The 3,273-nt window shown below is 66.4% G+C and overlaps 1 protein-coding gene across 1 annotated transcript; it reads left to right on the top strand.

Moving 5' to 3' along the window:
* Nucleotides 1-619: 619 nt before the first annotated feature.
* On the top strand, nucleotides 620-2,829 carry C1QL2 (complement C1q like 2). Its single transcript, XM_080671176.1, has 2 exons — nucleotides 620-1,503; nucleotides 2,082-2,829. The coding sequence occupies exons 1-2, from the start codon at nucleotides 820-822 to the stop codon at nucleotides 2,259-2,261; spliced, it is 864 nt and encodes a 287-aa protein (XP_080527302.1). The 5' UTR covers nucleotides 620-819; the 3' UTR covers nucleotides 2,262-2,829.
* The last annotated feature ends 444 nt before the right edge of the window (nucleotides 2,830-3,273 follow it).

Below are 3,273 nucleotides of genomic sequence, written 5' to 3'. Positions count from 1 at the left end.
TCGTGGCCATGTGGAGGTGCCTGTGAGCTCATGATTGCGCCCTTGAGTGAGTGGCTGGTGGGAGGTGGGCGAGAGTGAGCTCGGATGGGTGTGTCTGAAGCGCCGGCTCCCGGATGCGCCCGCTGCGCCCACTTGTGGCTCCCAGGCGCCTCTGGGAAGAACGGAGCCTCCGCCGCCTCTGCCAGGGACTCAGCCCGAAAGAAAAAGGGGAAGGACAGAAGGCTGATGCCATGAGGGCGCCTTCTCCCGAGTGATGGCAGCGCGCGCTGCCTCACCGCCGCCACCGCTCAGCCCCGGACTCCTGACGTCAGGGTAGCTGGGTCCCCCCCTCCGCGAGGAGCCCGCGCAGCCGGAGAGCTAGCTGAGCGCGCCGCAGAACCCGGGCGCCCTACCTGCGAGCCAGCCCCGCCGAGCCCCCGAGCCTAGCCAGGGCAGAGTCGCCGAGCCCGCGCCGGAAGCCGCCTCCCCACCCACGCTCCCGGGCCACCTGCTGGATCCAGAGGGCGACTGGCTGGTCCGGTGCGCCCCGCCATGCGCGCTGGGCTCCGCGCCTCTCCCGAGCAGCCCTCGCGCGGTGAGCACCGGCGCCTGTGCTGGGTCGCCTCTCTCTGAAGTAGTTGGGCGCCCGGAGCGGGGGTCGCCACGTCGGGGGTGCGGCCAGGACCCGTGGAGTCGGCCCCCGAGTTCGGGGAGCGGGGCCACCCGCGCCGCCCCACCATTACCTCCTCGGGAGGCAAGGAGGAGCTGGTGGCGGCCGCTTCCCAGCAGTGGCAGCGGCGGCGGCGCGCCTGCCTGGCGGCCGTCGGCGTGCTCCTGGCCATGGCCCTGGGGCTGCTCATCGCGGTGCCGCTGCTGCTGCAGGCGGCCACCCCCGGCGCGGCGCACTACGAGATGATGGGCACCTGCCGCATGATCTGCGACCCGTACAGCGCTGCTCCCGGTGGAGGCCCCGCGGGCGCCAAGGCGCCGCCGCCTGGACCCAGCACCGCCGCCCTGGAAGTCATGCAAGACCTGAGCGCCAACCCTCCGCCCCCTTTCATCCAGGGACCCAAGGGTGACCCGGGGCGACCGGGCAAGCCAGGGCCGCGAGGGCCCCCTGGAGAGCCGGGCCCGCCTGGACCCAGGGGTCCCCCGGGGGAGAAGGGCGACTCAGGGCGGCCCGGGCTGCCAGGGCTGCAGCTGACGGCGGGAGCGGCCGGAGGGGATGGAGTAGTGGGTGGCGGGACCCGGGGCGGCGGCGATTCTGAAGGGGAAGTGACCAGCGCGCTCAGCGCTGCCTTCAGTGGCCCCAAGATCGCCTTCTACGTGGGTCTCAAGAGCCCCCACGAAGGCTACGAGGTGCTCAAGTTCGACGACGTGGTCACCAACCTCGGCAATCACTACGACCCCACTACCGGCAAGTTCAGCTGCCAGGTGCGCGGCATCTACTTCTTCACCTACCACATCCTGATGCGCGGCGGCGACGGCACCAGCATGTGGGCGGACCTCTGCAAGAACGGGCAGGTCAGTGACCCTCCCCCGCCGCTCCCGCAGGTCCCGCAGACCCCGTGCCCTAACTGCTTGGGAGCCAACCTCTTTTCTCCCCGCTGGCGAGAGCGCGAGCAAGCGCGCCCGGCATCCCGCTCCCCAAAGCTCACTGATCGCGTTTATCCCCGTGTAACAGGGAGGTTGTGCCAGGAGAGCCCAGACCCCGCCACCCGAACGGCACTCCCTGGCTAGGTGCGCGCCTTGCCTGCAGCCCCCCCGGGCTCCGCGAAGCCCCTTCCTTCTTTAGCTGCCTCTGTGCAGGCGCTCGCCCCTTACTCTCCTTTCCTCTGGTGCTGGCCCTGGTTCCCACCCTTCCTCGAGGAGCCGGTGATCAGGAAGTCCCATCTTTCCTCCTTCCCGGACTTGCGGGCTGCGGAGAGGGGGCCGAGAAGGAATTGGCTAAGTTGGAGAGAGAAAGTGGAGCCTGGGTGGGAGCGTGGACCCGGGAGCCGGAGCCTCGGGCAGAAGGCCGACCAGGGGGCGCGGGGTGGGGGCCGGGAGGGACCTGGGCAGACTGCCGCGACCCGACCCACAGCTCCGCGGCTCTCCCCCAGGTCCGGGCCAGCGCCATCGCTCAGGACGCAGACCAGAACTACGACTACGCCAGCAACAGCGTGGTGCTGCACCTGGAGGCGGGGGACGAGGTGTATGTGAAGCTGGATGGCGGGAAGGCGCACGGAGGCAACAACAACAAGTACAGCACGTTCTCGGGCTTCCTTCTCTACCCGGACTAGGTCGCAGGGAGCTGGGCGAGGGGGCTTCCCGCCGCGCTGGGCCCAACGCGGGCGCGCTTTTCCCTGGCCAGGACCCTTTCCGTTTCATGACACTTCTTGACATGTTGGAAAAGACACATTCCCGCTGTCCTCCCTGCACCGCTCCCATCCCCAGTGTGTCTGCAACTCACTATGCTCTGGGCAGTGCTCCTGGCCCTTGGCCCCCATCGGGAGGGAGAGGGCGACGCCAATGTGGTGAGATGAGCCTGAACCTGAACCCCAAAGGCGTGGACAGCAGCGGTGGCGGTGGCAGCAGAGTTTGCAAACCTGATTGGACTTGACAGGCTGGGCGGAACTGCCCTCTTTCAGTCTCCCTCCTTCTCCGAGTGCCCGGAGGCAGAGCTTTCCAACCCTGGCCAGTGAGGTAGGCCAAAGTGCGCATGAGCTCTCTGGGGAGTCCAATACTCCTGCGAATTTCCCTGTCCATCAGTCAAAACCCCACCGCTGCAGAATCCCAGCAAACGGAAATTCGCCTCTCCACCAAAGGCCTGACTCAGACCCACTGCGATGCATTAAATTATGTTTCTAGACCACGACTCCGATGTTTTTGTCAGGGTGGCCCCCAGACTAGTCCCCCAGATGTCCACTTTGACATGAAGACATTAACTGGGCCCGGAATAGCCCCATTATGCCTGCTTGTCAGCCACTGCCCTGTCCCCTCCACCAAGATGGGTGATAAGATGTGGGGAGAGATGATAGAGCATCCCACCCTTCGGAGAGATGGTATTTCCCCTCTGGGTTGCATCCCTGAACTGGAGGGGCCCAGAGGAGGTAGGGGAGAGAGAATTAGAGGCAGACCGGAGAGGAGTGGCTGAGTCTCCAAGTTCCCAGCCTTGTGGGAGGACTCAAAGAGCAGGAGTTTCTGGAGAAGGAAGGGGTAGGAGAGGCAAATGGGAGGCAGGGATGAGGCACTTGCCAGCAGGTGGTCTCTGAGATGTTTGTCCCTAAAAGGAAGTACAAAAGTCACCCTGCA

Source organism: Plecotus auritus (genome assembly GCF_963455305.1).
Source record: "Plecotus auritus genome assembly, chromosome: 5".
NCBI classification, from domain to species: Eukaryota; Metazoa; Chordata; class Mammalia; order Chiroptera; family Vespertilionidae; genus Plecotus; species Plecotus auritus.
This window is presented reverse-complemented; position numbering and strand designations above follow the sequence as displayed.

Excerpts from the sequence above, each read along its gene's own strand:
- C1QL2 (XM_080671176.1), top strand. The coding sequence starts at position 820 with ATGGCCCTGGGGCTGCTCATCGCGGTGCCGCTGCTGCTGCAGGCGGCC. Across the intron at positions 1,504-2,081 it reads ACCTCTGCAAGAACGGGCAG|GTCCGGGCCAGCGCCATCGC; the intron begins GTCAGTGACCCT and ends GCTCTCCCCCAG.